The 14,387-nt window shown below is 34.7% G+C and overlaps 1 protein-coding gene across 1 annotated transcript; it reads left to right on the top strand.

The window, feature by feature from the left end:
- The first annotated feature begins 458 nt into the window (after positions 1 to 458).
- Positions 459 to 8,782, top strand: LOC121234228 (flavin-containing monooxygenase FMO GS-OX-like 9). Its single transcript, XM_041130096.1, has 8 exons — positions 459 to 1,123; positions 1,401 to 1,471; positions 1,587 to 1,745; positions 1,877 to 1,959; positions 2,212 to 2,347; positions 2,458 to 2,631; positions 2,786 to 3,067; positions 8,549 to 8,782. The coding sequence occupies exons 1-7, from the start codon at positions 565 to 567 to the stop codon at positions 2,981 to 2,983; spliced, it is 1,380 nt and encodes a 459-aa protein (XP_040986030.1). The 5' UTR covers positions 459 to 564; the 3' UTR covers positions 2,984 to 3,067; positions 8,549 to 8,782.
- Positions 8,783 to 14,387: the final 5,605 nt, after the last annotated feature.

Below are 14,387 nucleotides of genomic sequence, written 5' to 3'. Positions count from 1 at the left end.
ACATTTGCTGCTTAAAAATACTGTCCACTTTTATTCCATGCATAGACTTTTGCAAAAGAAAAAATAAATAATTTCTCAGTTTCAATATCAATGTTATTGTCCAGGGACTAGGAGTACCTATCAGGCAGGGCCACGTGATCTTTAGAATACTTCCACAACAACCTAACATCATGAAGGTGGTTCCCCAGCCCATGCATGCAGATGATCAAAACTCATAAGATTTGGAATTAATCTTAAATCAAATTCAGCATTAATTCCAAATTAATGTTTCTTATAGTTCAACCTCGACAAATCCAACAAAAAAAAAAAAAAAAAAAAAAAAAAACCATGATTTTAATCTGTCACGTGTGTCTCCAAGCCAGCAAACCATCTCTATTTCCAAAATTATTATTAATTTTGTTCTTTGCCTTAGTTTGCGTGAACAAAATCCTTCTATAAAATACCCCCATCACTCCCCATACATTTCCCACACCTCCAAAAAACATCTTCAACCAAAGCTCGATCGAGCTTTAACCCTCGCCAAACTACTCAAAATATTCCAACAACCTTCTCGATCGGACCGCCATGGTGTCTGAGAGGAACCAATCCAAAAAAGTGTGCGTGATCGGAGCCGGACCGTCGGGGCTGGTCGCGGCCAGGGAGCTGAGAAAAGAAGGGCATGTTGTGGTGGTTTTGGAACAAAACCATGATGTTGGAGGGCAATGGCTGTATGAACCAAACGTGGAGGGCGAGGATCCTCTAGGAAGGAACACTTTTCTAAAGGTGCACAGCAGTATCTATGGATCTTTGAGGCTCGTATCTCCAAGGGAAATCATGGGGTTTACTGATTTTCCATTTTTGGTCAAGAAAGGTAGGGACATGAGAAGGTTCCCTGGCCATGGGGAACTTTATCTGTACCTAAAAGATTTCTGTGACTGGTTTGGGTTAAGGGAGATGATAAGGTTTAACACAAGGGTGGAGTATGTGGGGATGTTGGATTATTCTGGTGTTATTGGCAAAGATCTGAAATGGGTTGTAAAGAGTAAAGAGATCAAGAAGACAGAGAAGGTGGTGGAAGAGGTTTTTGATGCAGTGGTTGTGGCCACTGGCCATTACTCTAAGCCTAGGTTGCCTACCATAAAAGGTGTGTGCTTGCATGTGAGAAATCATTGAGTTTTCTCGTTCTGTCTCTTCTGCACAAAAAAGCACATTTACACATGCACAAACCAAAAGGATCAAAATGGTCAAAGCTGGGTCAGTTTTCATGGAAAGAAAATCTATTCATGGATTTGTTTCACGCTCATATGATATTTCATGTCAATATACAGTAAAAGAAATTCCAGAGACATATTAATATTACAGCTTCTTCTTATGTTCTTTTGTTTCTTTGTCTTTTTACGTGCCTTTATCGACATTAACAGGAATGGATGCGTGGAAAAGGAAGCAGATGCATAGTCACATCTACAGGACTCCCGAGCCATATCGCAATGAGGTAATGCAGCTTTTTCATCATATCATTGCTCGATCATTTAAAAGGCTTAAGAGTAGGAGATTTTAATTCATGTAGCTCACTTAAATGACCACAAAAAGCATATTATTTTCTACAGGTTGTGGTGGTGGTTGGAAATTCCTTAAGTGGACAAGATATATCAATGGAGCTTTTAGAAGTGGCAAAGGAAGTCCACCTCAGCTCCAGATCTCTTAAAATTTCAGAAGGTTTATCAAAAGTCATCTCCAAAAATGGCAATTTGTATCTTCATCCACAGGTATCCTTGCAGCTTGCCTTCCAAATTTTTCGTTTGGCCTGGCTTAACTTGATCATCTTTCTCGACCATTAAGTTTTTTGTTTTACATGTTAACAAACAGCATCTAAAAATATTGTATTTTTCATACGCAGATAGACACTCTTCATGAAGATGGAAGGGTTCTATTTGTAGACGGCTCTTGGGTTATTGCCAATTCTATTTTATACTGCACAGGGTAAGACACACCCACCATTAATTAATGGTGATCATGAGTTATATATGTACAATGACCAACCAACTTGAAAGTTTTCATGTAGCCTTTTCTACTCAACCTTCATGTTAATGGTGATGAGTTATGTGTCATGACCAAACTACAGAAAATTTTGTGTGGTCCGGCCTTATCATATTCATGGAAAAGAGAAGAAAAAAGCTTAATTGTTGCACTGTTTCTGTAATAATAAAAGCTCCGAATGGGCTGTGTGTGTAGGTATTCATACACGTTCCCATTTCTTGACACCAAAGGGATAGTCGGTGTAGATGATGACAGAGTGGGTCCTTTGTATGAGCACACCTTCCCTCCATCTCTTGCTCCCTCTCTCTCTTTTATAGGTGTTCCTAGAAAGGTAAAGATCTGATACTTTAATATCTATATTTTGTAATCGATCATATGTTTCAAAAGCCTTCAAAAGAGTTATATATTTTGGCTTTTGTGTGATGTGTGGTAATAGTGCAGATTATAGGATTCCCTTTCTTTGAATCACAAGCAAAATGGATATCTCAGCTGCTATCTGGGAAAAGAACATTGCCATCAAGGGAAGAAATGATGCAGTCCATTAAGGAGTTCTATCACTCAAGGGATGCAGCTTGCATTCCAAAATATAATACACACGATATTGCCCAGTTTGAGGTAAAACGTCTTCACCCTTCTCTTATAATAAGGTCATGATGAAGACTACACTCAAGATAGAATCGTTTAAGATTTCATAGGATTTTTAGATCGTAATGGCTCTTTTATACACACAGACACATACACACTGATTCCTCTTTGCTCTCTCTTGCAGTATTGCGATAAATATGGAGATCATGTTGGATTCCCACACCTAGAAGAATGGAGAAAGCAGCTCTGCATTTCGGCTTTAATAAATGCCGATGCCAACTTAGAGACATATCGTGATTCGTGGGATGATCATGAGCTTCTTCAAGAGGCTCTTCAAAGTCCTCATTTCACTCAATTTCCTGCTGAATCTTTTACTCTCTGAGAGCCTATTGGTTTTGCTTGGACCACCACACAACTGATCACATCATACTAAAGTACTATTTGTCGTAAATGGGATTTTTACTTTGTCAATGAAATTGCAGAAATATCTACCAATTCATTCAATAAATTGATTAGTATTTAAGCATGCAATTAATTTAATAATTAAACAATAATATAAAATAAATAAATTGTATAACACTAAGATTGGTATCGAAGGAAAACCCTTTAAATAACTCTATAAAGGTAAAACCCTACGGAACAACCAAACCCAGTAAAATCAATTTTATTATTTGAAAATCAATTACAAGTACTCATTAATTACAAAACCTTTGCAACTTGACTCTCTTACTTACCTAGACAAACGACCCGTTTGTCTTCTACCGCGGTAGCAGCTAGAACCTCTGGCGATTTTTAAATATTGGCTTTTCTCTTAGAACTCTAGGGGCTGAAATCCAATCACACGATCCTCCACGCTCGAAGCACGATCACACTCAAAGAGAGATCACAAATATAAAAATTCCCTAAGAAATTTTCTCACTAAACAATGCACTAGAAAATGCTCTAGAAAATATGTAGATTTGAATCTCTAACGATCTTAACTAGTAGAATCCCTTAAATAAACTATCTAGAAAGAGTTCCAGTTTCAGTAGGATTTTGCTGACGAATAGAATCTGTCGCGAAGACGTCTCCTGACGAATTGCTGACATGTCGCGATAACTCTTCTCTTCAGTAACTGATTTCTGTTCAGCTTATGTTCTGGATAACTTTTTGATAGTTCGAAATTCTTTCTGCTTGATATCTTCTTTTTTAATCTTCTATCCATATCACTTGATATCTTGATCAAAAGTCTTTTGAACATTTATCTATTTAACCACTTATCTTAGAATTCAAATATTTATAGATAAAGATAAAGACAAACCTTTATCTATTAATTTATTTATCTTTGAATTTAAATATTCATAGATAAAGATAAAGACAAATTACATTCATCCAATACTTCAAATAGGTCCTAGTCATCTAATCCTAGCTAACAAACTTTTACATCAACAATCTCCCCTTTTGGCGGATTGGTGACAAAACCAATTTGATGAATGTAATATTAAATCTGTCAACAACACAAACAGTAGACCAAGAGACCGAGTAGAGATTCCAGGCAAGAAATAATGATATAGAACAACAACTAAGATTAAATTTCACAAGATTTAAAATTTAAGCATGTTCTAGTCTTGGAGTTGAATTATATCCATATTTTAGTTCTCCCCCTTAATATTAAACTTTATTAATCAGAACAATAAAAATTCATTCAACTCTCCCTCAACAACACACTTATTCAAACTCTCCCTAAAACTCACAATACGAATTTCATAAAACCCGAAGTAAATTAATCTTCCAATATATCTCCCCATTTTTGTCACTAATCTGACAAGACTCATAACTCCCATGTGTCTCAACTTTTCATGGATTAAATGCATCTAATGTATGAGCATGAATGCAAGTAAAATCATGACAAAATGAATGAAGTAGTTTGATTGAGACATAAAAACAAACACTTGGTGGGCATTAGTTTAAAACCGACATGAATAATCCCAACACTGACTCATACCTCAATATATTTTATATTTTTATATTTATTTTATATAAACCAAAATAAATAAATAATAATAAAAAGTTTTAACAAAAATTTTAATTTTTATATATATAAGCAATGGGGCAAGTAACATGTTTAGATGCATTTTAGTTCAAAACAAAGTATCACTCACAAAAAAAATTCAATAAAGTACACCCTCTTATTTGCAACAATCACCATAGATGTTTACACCTCATAAGATCATCAATGTCAAAGTTCATGTGAGTGTGTGAGTGAGCAAACTTATATAGAAAATTAACTCTTTATTTCTTTTTCTCTTCAATATATTTTTGATAATTTATTCATGAGTATTTTCTTCTTATAGATGCTCTCAAGAGATTGTCACTCACTTTAAAAGTCAAACTTTATATTAGGGCCTAGATACATGAGTATCTCCTCCAAACACTAGTTTGCACAACCCCTTTCATGTCCATTTTTGTTGCTCTTCTTTTTCCACAATGATTTAAGCTATGATTCTTTCTATAAGAACTTAAAGGATAGATCCGTGTATGGTGTTTGTCTTTTTTCGCAATGATATAACACCGATTTTTTCTATATGGATCAACTATTTGTGTTTGGTAAGGGAAGATCTTTTTATTATTGTACTAGGTTCAACTAGCATTAATCAATTCAAGACATGAACTCCCTCTATGGTAAGCATCTCAATAATAAATATGGAACTTAATTATAAGGTGTCTATACATAAGTTTCTCACAGTGCTTTGTAAATGAACTTTGTCAAGATGATCCAAAGGGTTAGTATTCATAAAGTGAACTGCATAAAGTAGAGAGATGCATAAGTTTAAATAATTATTTTTTGAGAACACATGTGTTCAAAATTTTGACATATCAAGCATGCACTTCCCAAAAAAATAGAAACAAACCAGAAATTTTTTTCTATTATTTTTCTTATTTAAAGAACTGAAAAGAGAAACATAAATTAAAAACAGAAAAATAAAATGCATGTCCTAGACTAATAAAATGAAATGCAAGGAATGCAAGAACATGCAAGTGGTCTTATTAATTAATGTGACACGACATCTTTTTTGACCACCCACTTTACTTTAAATTTTAGCCTATTGTTTTCATCAACACCACTTTATATGATCTTTTCTTTATTGTGAAGGCAAAATCCCGCTAGTTCACCAAGTTTTAGAGTTATGAAGGTGATTTGTTGACTCATCTCCTCAACTTGATTTTCTAGAGTCTTTCCCTTCTCTTTTAGCTTTCTTTCACCTCCATTTTTTTTTTTCACTTTATTCAAGTTAAAGCAATATGGTCTTATATGGCCAAGAATACCACAATGATGACAAGTAGGAATAAACTTACCTTTGGACTTACCTTGGTTGGGCTTCTTTGGCATTGATCTATATTGCGAAGCTCTTGGAACATGAGTTTTAGACATGACTTTGTTTGGAGCTTCCTCATCTCGACTTCATTTAATAAAAATGATACATTTTGATGAAGTGGTAGCGGATGATGATCATTTAAGTTCCATACCTTGGACAGTTGTATACCCCAAACTCGTGCAATCACAATTAGATCTTTGAAAACTCAACATCTCTTCTAATTTCTGTGTTGATTTTTTTGTTTGCACTCTTGAAACTTTTCCAATTCTTTTTCAAGTGCATCCTTTTAATCTTTTAATATTGATACTTCAACACCAGAAATTTTTAATGCCTCAGAGAGATTGTTTTTCTCATTCTCCATAGTAGTAAATTTATTGTACAGCTTCTTGGTGAGTTTTTTTAATTTGACCATTTCTTTACACATATCATTGTATACTTCCTGTAAACTTAGTTCTTGGTCAGCATCAACAAGTGATACATTTGAATCACTAAAATTACAATCACTTTTAGATTTTGTTAGTGCAATCTTAGGAAAATCATTTACAATAGAAGTAAAAGCTATAAAAAAATTTTCATCATCAGATGATGAGGTTGAACTTTCAGAATTTGAATTATCACTAAATGTGACATTCAATGTTTTTCCTTTACTTTTCTTGAAATTTGGACAATCAATTCTTATGTGGCCATAACCAAAACATTCATAGCAGTTTACTTTATTATTATTATCAATTTTTTCTTTATTCCACTTTTCAGAATAATTTTTCGTTGCAAAAATTTCTTTATCTCGCTTTTGTTTTCCACTAGCTTTCTTGTTAAACAAGAATTTTCTGAATTTCCTTGCAAAGAGATCTATATCCTCATTGTTAAAATTTTTTTCATCAGAAAAATCATCTTGATCATTTTTTATTGTTTTTAAAGCAATGGACTTACATTTTCTTATTTGAGGAAGTGAGGATTAATACGTTTGTAAGGAACTGACCAGCTCTTCAACCCTTATTGTATCCAAATCCTTACTTTCCTCAGTGACAGTAACCTTAGGCCAAAATCTTTCAGGTAGAGACCTCAAAATCTTTCTCATGACCCTTGAATCTTCCACATTCTCACCGAGATTAAACCTGGAATTAACAATATCGTTAAGGTTAGTATAAAAATCATTAAAACTTTCATCTTCCAGCATCTTAATCTCTTCAAATTTTGAAGTAAGCAATTGTAATTTTGAGTTTTTCACAATTTTTGTTCCTTCGTGTGTAACCTCCAAGATGTCTCATGCTTCTTTAGCAATCTCACACATGGAGATCTTTTAAATATTTCAGGAGATACAGTCATGAATCTAGTATTCAGTCCCTTACTATTCCAATTACAGTTGCTGATCTCATCTTTTGTCCAAGTATCAATACTTGTTGCTAGTTTAGTCCATCTTTTTTCAACAGAATACCACACTTGTTTATCCAATGATTTGAGAAAAGCCCTCATACGAACTTTCCATATGCATAGTTTTTTCTATCAAAGTGTGGCGGGACATGTAGCAACATAGTCAACAGGAGAACGGATCACACTCGAATGAGTGAACCACACTCTGATGCCAATTAAAATTACCCAAGTACCCTTGCAATGCAGCGAAAATATCTACCAATTCACTCAACAAATTGATTAGTATTCAAGCATGCAATTAATTTAATAATTAAATAATAACATAAAATAATTAAATTGCATAACACTAAGATTGGTATTGAAGGGAACCCTTTAAAGAACTCTTTAAAGGTAAAACCCTACAGGGTAGCCAAACCCAGGAAAGTCAATTTTATTATTTGAAAATCAATTACAAGTACTTATCAATTACAAAACCGTTACTACTTGACTCTCTTACTTGCCCAGACAAACGACCCGTTTGTCTTCTATCGCGATAGCAGCCAGAACCTCTGGCGATCTTCAAATATTGGATTTCCTCCTAGAACTCTAGGGCTGAAATCCAATCACACGATCCTCTACTCTCGAAGCACGATCACACTCAAAGAGAGATCACAAATATGAAAATTCACTAAGGAATTTTCTCACTAAACAATGTGCTAGAAAGTGCTATAGCAAATATATAGATCTGAATCTCTAACGATCTTAACCAGTAGAATCTCTTAAATAAACTATCTGGAAAGAGTTCCAGTTTCAGTAGGATTCTGCTGACGGATAGAATCTGTCGCCAAGACGTCTCCTGACGAATTGCTAACATGTCGCGATAACTCTTCTCTGCAGTAACTGATTTCTGTTCAACTTCTGTTCTCTGATAACTTCTTGATAGTTCGACATTCTTTCTGCTTTATATCTTCTTTTTGAATCTTCTATCCAGATCACTTGACATCTCCTATCTTTTTGAACATTCAATTTTGATCAAAATTCTTTTGAATATTTATCTATTTAACCACTTATCTTAGAATTCAAATATTCATAGATAAAGATAAAGACAAACATTTATCTATTAATCTATTTATTTTTTAATTTAAATATTCATAGATAAAGATAAAAAAAAATTACATTTATCCAATAAATGAAATAGGTCCTAATCATTTAATCCTAGCCAACAAACTTTTACATCGACAGTGGATTTTATAATTTTTTCTATGTCTGTTGAGATGGGAGAGGATCAGGAAGGGGGATTAATTAGGAGGAATTACAGAAGTTGCAAAAGAAAAGGAGAGTGTGAAACTTCCTTTTTGTCTGGGTTATTTTTATCATTTTTTGGTCATGAAGTATAATTTAAATGATCAATCCATTCAATCAAACGATTTTATATGATTTCAATTGTTAAAAAAAAAGTATGCTTGATGAGATGATGAAGCTAATTATATTTATATTCATCGGAGTGTTTAGATTGTTGGGAAATAATGAGGAGGATTGACAAAAGTTGGCAAGGGGGTGGTAGTCAATATTCTTTCTGGATGGTTGCCTTCAAACGTCCAAGGAGTTGAGAACCAAGCCAAGAAAGGGGTGTCTTGAAGTACCCTTGCCTTCACTGATCTATTGCATAATAGATCGTAGACAAGTGCAAAAATTTACCATCTTAAAAAAATGATTTTTGCTCTCTATTGCATAATAGATCGTAGAGACCTTTCTGATATGATGTGCTGTGTAAAGCTTAATTTTACACCTTTCAAAACCTAAAACTATTTTTATCAGCCACCACAAGCCAGTACTACAATATATGGCTGGCCCTCGAAATGAACAAACCTTAAAATAAAAAGTTCTGGCCATCCCTCGGGTTGGATCAGTGCAGGTAGGCGGTCAGAAACTCACTCCGGCGTATTTTGGCAACCTTGGCATGGGGAGCAAAGATCTACCCTGCACCGGGGTGGTTCTGATAACATTGGGGTGGACAACCAGTATTGAAAATCTTTTTGCGTCCCATGATTCATGGACCAACCCAATATCCCACAAATCAAGATCAAAATGCAACAAAGGACTACCCGTAAAAGGAAATCCAATCTGTGCATTGAGCACGGGATAACACAAGATCATCTACATGAAAGGAATATTTGACACCAAATTGTACATCATTTAATTCATATATATCCTAATTCTTGCCTAAATTGTACTTAGTTCACGTGTATATAAATTAGATGACAAGCATGTAAAACTTGGTAGTGAGATAATAGTATTTGCATCACCTCTTCTATTCTCATTATGGTATCACAGAACCTGTGACCAAAGTCTCCATGGCTTTCTCAAACAATTACAACAATCCCTTATTTGTTTCAGATATTAATACACACTCCACCATTTCTACGCCTTCCTCCTTCATTGCCCCATCCCAATCCATTCTTGTCAAGCTTGGTCGAGATAACTTTCTTCTATGGAAGGCTATCTTGATTCCCTACTTGTGTGGTCTAGACATCTTTGACTTTGTAAATGGTTCCACACCACCTCCTCCACAATTTATTTCGGCTTCCATGTCTGACAATGGTTTTCCAAATTTCTCATTCCACCCCAACCCAACATTAATTCATCATTGGATTCAACAAGACCAAGTCTTGCTTGGCACTCTAATGTCCTCCTGCACTGAAGGAGTGCTTGCCCAAATGGTTGGCTACTTGACCTTTAGACAAGTCTGGCCTTCTCTCGAGAAAATGTATACATCTTGATCTCGAGCTCAGATACTTTGAGTTTGCATACAACTAGCTCCCTTGCGAAAAGTGAATTCTACTGTATTTGAATTTTTTTCAGTGTGTTAAAAGCCTTAGTGATACTCTCGCTTCTACTGGACATCCCCTCATTGAGGATGAAGGCATTTCTTTCCTTCTTGCAGGTTACTTTGATTTGACTATGACCCTTTGCGACTTCCGTCACCACTCGACTTAATCCCTTAATTCTGGTGGAATTATTTAGCCATCTCCTTACTTACGAGATGCGCATTGAGCAACAAAATTAGGTTGTCGACCTCTCGCACTCCTTTGCAAATCTTACATCAAAGCATTCTATTTCTCGAGAAAGAACTCAATGCAATGATGTTGCCATCTCCAATAGGTCTCACCAAAGAGGAGGACTGATTGGCTATGGAGGAAGTAAGTCACATAGTGGAAAACAATTAGGCTCATTTAGACCCTTATGTCAAGTTTGTGGCAATGTCGGTCATACCACACTTAAGTGTTATCATAGATTTGATCTAACATTTCATAGATTTGCTCACGACAATAATGTCTTTTTTAAATTTCATGCAAATCTTTTTGTCATCAAGGATTGCAACTCGGAGAAGCTTCTTCATCCAAGACCTCTACATAATGGTCTTTACACCATGACTTGTTTCGCTCGCTCTTTCTCTCCATCTGCTTTTGTTGTCATTCGTGTGTCTCTAACAGATTGGCATAAAAGGCTTAGGCATCCTACTTTTCAGATTGTTACCAACATCGTTTCTCGTCATAATCTACTGATGTCCTCAAATAAAGGCCTCCAATTTGTTTTGTTGTCAAAAGGCCAAAAGTCATTTTTTCCCTTTCTTTTCTTCCGAGTCTCAATCTAAAGGTCCTTTAGATTTAATTTTTAATTTTTAATTTTTTTTATGTATGGGGACCTTTTTATGTTGTTTCTTCCAGGAGACATCGTTATTATCTTGTTTTTAATGATGATTTTATCAAATATATTTGGCTTTATTCTCTCACTTTAAAATCATATGTTGAAGCTACATTTCATTGGTTCCAAGCTCTTGTTGATTGTCAATTTAATCTTACGATCAAAGTTGGCCAAGTGATTGGGGTGGCAAATACCATCGGTTGTATAATTTTTTTTAAAAAACAATGGCATTCACCATTGTATCACTTGTCTCCATAGCCCTCAACAAAATGGGTTTGTTGAGAGGCGTCACAAACACATTGTTGAAATAGGTCTCGCTCTTTTTGCTCAATCCTCATTGCCCCACACTTACTGGTAAGAGGATTTTCAAACTGCATGTTATCTCCTAAATTGACTACCTACCACGGTGTTTCATAATAAGTGGCCCTATGAAATTCTCTTTAGGAAACACCCTAACCATCAATTCTTAAGAGTTTTGGTTGTGTGTGTTGGCTATGTCTTCGTCCCTATAATAATCATAAATTTTTTTTTGCTCTAATATTGTGTTTTCTTGGGGTACATTCCAGATCACCATGGGTATTAGTGTCTTGATCCTTCCATGGGACGTCTTTACATCTCCTGCCCTGTTAAATTTGATGAGCATAACCCCTATTACGTAAGACCACTTTTTCCTTTTTTGCAGGTTCATGCACCAAGGCCATCTCCAATACACATGATGCCACCTATTCCTCAAGTCCAAAGTGAAGTTAACATGTAGGCTCCCTTTACTTGTGATGCTTCAACTCCTATGTTGCTACATGCTTCCACCATTTACTCATTGCCAAATTCCACTTCAATGCCCAATTACACGTCATTCTCTCCATCTACATACTCCATGGTGCCTCATACTGACAACTACTTAATGATGCTCCTTCTTTAGACACCACTCATTCACATGCCAATCAACATGCTCAACTTGATGCAATGCAAACCCATACCGCTCTTGCCTCTCGGACACATGCCATGCAGACTAGTCCTCGAAGTCACATCTTTAAGCCCAAGATGCCGACGGATGACACTATTTGGTATCCACTCCCTCGAGCTCTTGTAGTTGATCAGACCACCCACAAACCCACTTGCTACACAAAGACAGTAAAGGATCCCAATTGACGGTTGGCTATGAATATGGAATTCAAGGACGAAGTTAGGATTTATGTAGAAGGGGGCTAAAGGATATATAAAAATCTATATATAAAAAAATTAAAAGATTATTTAAAAGCGTGCATAAGTATATAATAAGTTTCAAGTTTGAATGTAAAAAAATAAAAAATAAAAACATTTAACATGCTAATTAATCTCAATGTTCTTTTAACAAATAAAGGTCATTAATTATCAAATTTTTTCTCAATATAAACTAGTAAATAATTTATAAGAAAGTCATCATTTATTTTGCTTCAAAACCTTATCTCAACAATATTAAAAGCTAAAAAGTTAGTTCAATTTTTTTTTTTTTTTTGAAACCTAATCTTAACAATGTTTATGATTTAAAGTTTTTGGCTTGTCCATATTGTTCAATTTAAGTTTTCAAAATAAAAGGTAAAGAAAATGACCCATGAAAAGCCATATTATGACATTCAAAACTAATTTAGGTGTATGTATAACATAATAAGTTAAATTAAAAAATTTGGGTTTACGTGATGAATCAATGAACATATATAATTAATGGAGAATAAAACATGTTTGTGATTAAAAGAATTCACATATAATACTATTTTATTACAAACATCTCTTCATTCATTTTTCAAATAGGTTAAGAGTTTGCAAATTTCTTTGAAGAAAATTATTTTAATTTTTTTTATTTAAAAACCTTGAAATTTTTAAAAAGTTGGAAACATAGAGATAGAAGAAACACTACTTCTCTTTAATTTTTCGCATAGAAGAACTATTGTAATGGGTCTATGACTTTGCGAGAATGCTATGAGTTCTGAAGCCAACATTAGTCTCATGGTATATTATACATCTATTGTTTTTCTATTTTTACATAACTTTTAATTAAATTAATGAAAAATGTCAGAATTTTTAGGGCAGGCCCCCTTGCCCCCCTAAATTTGTCCATGATGGAATTTGATGCTCGTCTTCGGAACGAAACTTGGTCTAAAGTGCCTTAGTCTCCTCATCAAAATATAATTCGCTATAAGTGGGTCTATCGCATCAAACTTCGGGTAAATGGTTTGATTGAATGCTACAAGGCCTGCCTCATCATTAAAGGCTATCATCAACAACTTGGCTTAGGCTTATCTAAAACGTTCAGGTCAAGTCAACGACTATCCAAAGTGTTCTATCAATTGCTATCTCCTCCAACTGGTACTTACATCAGATTGATATTCATAATGCATTCCTTCATGGTTCTCTTGAAGAAGGTGTTTACATGGTTTAATCTCCTGTATTTCGGCATCCACATTTTCTTGATCATGTGTGTCGTTTACATAAATCGCTTTATAAGCTTAAACAAGCACCTCATGCATAGTTTTAAAAACTCAGCACTCGTCTAATGGAATATGGTTTTCATGGCTCCAAAGTAGTCATCTCTCTTCATTCTCCGTCAAGGCTCATTAGCAATATTTTTTCTAATTTACTTTTACGACATTCTTGTTACTAGATCAAATTCATTGGCGGTTGAATCCATTATCAAGCTTCTTCATTTCGACCTCATTGTTAAGGACTTTGGTACACTAGGGGCTCGTTTGTTTTCAGAGATGAGATAAGATGAGATGAGATTAAAGTTAAAAAGTTAAATAAAATATTATTAGAATATATTTTTTAATATTATTTTTGTTTTGGGATTTGAAAAAGTTGAATTGTTTATTTTATTTTGTGTGGGGATTTGAGAAAGTTGTAATGATGAAGTGAGATGAGATGAGATGAGATTAGATGTTTCTTGAAAACAAACGAGGCCTTAATTATTTTCTTGGCATCGAAGTTTTATTTCATCCCAAGGCTTGTTTTTGATGCAGAGAAAGTACACTATTGATCTATGCAAACATAGCAAAATGGACCTTGCCAAGCCCACCTCCACACCCATGGCCTCCACATGTTCTTTTTGCCCATGAAGGTGAGCCTTTTGATGATCTGACTTTATATAGTAGTATCGTTGGTTTGCAATACTTATCCTTCACAAGTCCCAATATTGCTTTCTCCGTGAATCGTGTTTGCTAGTTTATGCATTGGTTATTACTTCCACATTGGCAAGTTTATAGAAGTTGTAGAAGTGCATATTGCATTTTTCTTGGTAATAATCTTGTATCATGGAGCTCGCGTAAGCAATAAACTGTTGTCCAATGTAGTATTGAAGCCGAATACAATGCATTAGCCAATGTTGTCACTGAACTTCTACTC

This window comes from Juglans microcarpa x Juglans regia, chromosome 6D, assembly GCF_004785595.1.
Source record: "Juglans microcarpa x Juglans regia isolate MS1-56 chromosome 6D, Jm3101_v1.0, whole genome shotgun sequence".
Classification (NCBI taxonomy): Eukaryota; Viridiplantae; Streptophyta; class Magnoliopsida; order Fagales; family Juglandaceae; genus Juglans; species Juglans microcarpa x Juglans regia.
Note: the sequence above shows the minus strand (reverse complement) of the source record. Positions and strands in the feature narration are given on the sequence as shown.

Excerpts from the sequence above, each read along its gene's own strand:
- LOC121234228 (XM_041130096.1), top strand. The coding sequence starts at position 565 with ATGGTGTCTGAGAGGAACCAATCCAAAAAAGTGTGCGTGATCGGAGCC. Across the intron at positions 1,124-1,400 it reads TAGGTTGCCTACCATAAAAG|GAATGGATGCGTGGAAAAGG; the intron begins GTGTGTGCTTGC and ends CGACATTAACAG. Across the intron at positions 2,632-2,785 it reads ACGATATTGCCCAGTTTGAG|TATTGCGATAAATATGGAGA; the intron begins GTAAAACGTCTT and ends TCTCTCTTGCAG.